This window comes from Abramis brama (genome assembly GCF_963993115.1).
Source record: "Abramis brama genome assembly, chromosome: 15".
In the NCBI taxonomy this organism is placed as follows: Eukaryota; Metazoa; Chordata; class Actinopteri; order Cypriniformes; family Leuciscidae; genus Abramis; species Abramis brama.
In genome coordinates, this window is record NC_139977.1 from 39,071,967 (window position 1) to 39,072,930 (window position 964).

Consider the following 964-nt stretch of genomic DNA (forward strand, 5'->3'; position numbering starts at 1 on the left):
ATTGTAAATCAGTGTCACTGAGCTTCGGTGGTGATGTGATTGTTGGCGTGCGCGCTCGTGGAATAACATGCCCATAAAAGGAGTGGTGCGCCGGAACTGTATAATACTGCGCGGGGGTGCGCGCTTCCCTTCATAACATTATCCTGACGAATGATGATATGAACTTATGTTGGCTAATTAAAATGCCTTAAACAGCAGGACTCTATAGTTATAATATACAGTTATATATTGTTTAATTGTGTCTGTTTGATACAATTATCTGAAGTATATTGCATCCACTGCACCCCCCTCTCGAGTGAACGCGCCCGAGCTCCATCTGCGCGTGACCTCACTTCAGTCACACAGTGATCCCAGAAAGTGCTGATTTATTGATTTGGAGTTATGTGATTAATCAGCTGATCGTGTCGTCATGAGTGACAGAAACCCGGTGTGCCGCAGCGGACAGAACAAGCCGAGCATGAGCAGGTGAGAGGATTCAAATCAGCGATAAATACAGGGAAACGCGCACATATATCCACAAAGTGTATAAACACATTACATCCACACAGACACATGGGAAAATGACAAAAAAAATGGAAAAAGGGTTAGAGCTGAACTGACTGAAGAATAAATTGCTCTCTGAATAAATGAATACAAACTAAATAAATATGAAGTGACAGCACGTGTAATTACTGACAAATAAACTCAAGTATGTGTTTGAATCATAGGAGTGAATCAATTACATATCTACATTGAAATACTCTGATTTAATCCTTAGAAATGTATTACTGTCAGATTTATTATCAGTGTGTTGATGATTTGTGCTTTGGACACACACACACACACACACACACACACACACACACACACACACACACACAGTACTTTTGTGTCTCTTGTATAATGTGTGTGTAAGATCATTACAAGAGTGAGTGTACAACTGCTTCATGCACACATTCATCTGTATCTGACACACTCACAAACA

General features: G+C 40.4%; 1 protein-coding gene across 6 annotated transcripts in view; it reads left to right on the forward strand.

The window, feature by feature from the left end:
* Positions 1-314: 314 nt before the first annotated feature.
* aff1 (AF4/FMR2 family, member 1) overlaps positions 315-964 on the forward strand; it is a 24,068-nt gene continuing 23,418 nt past the window's right edge. For 3 of the 6 annotated variants that reach the window (XM_084137109.1, XM_084137110.1, XM_084137111.1), the window contains exon 1: positions 319-465. Coding sequence is in view for 5 of the 6 variants with exons in the window: in XM_084137110.1 (XP_083993236.1) it covers positions 410-465 (56 nt within the window). In the remaining variant the exon portion in view is untranslated. Of the gene's footprint in view, positions 466-964 lie in introns of all 6 variants that reach the window. The other 3 variants (XM_084137107.1, XM_084137108.1, XM_084137106.1) reach the window with 2 other exon arrangements.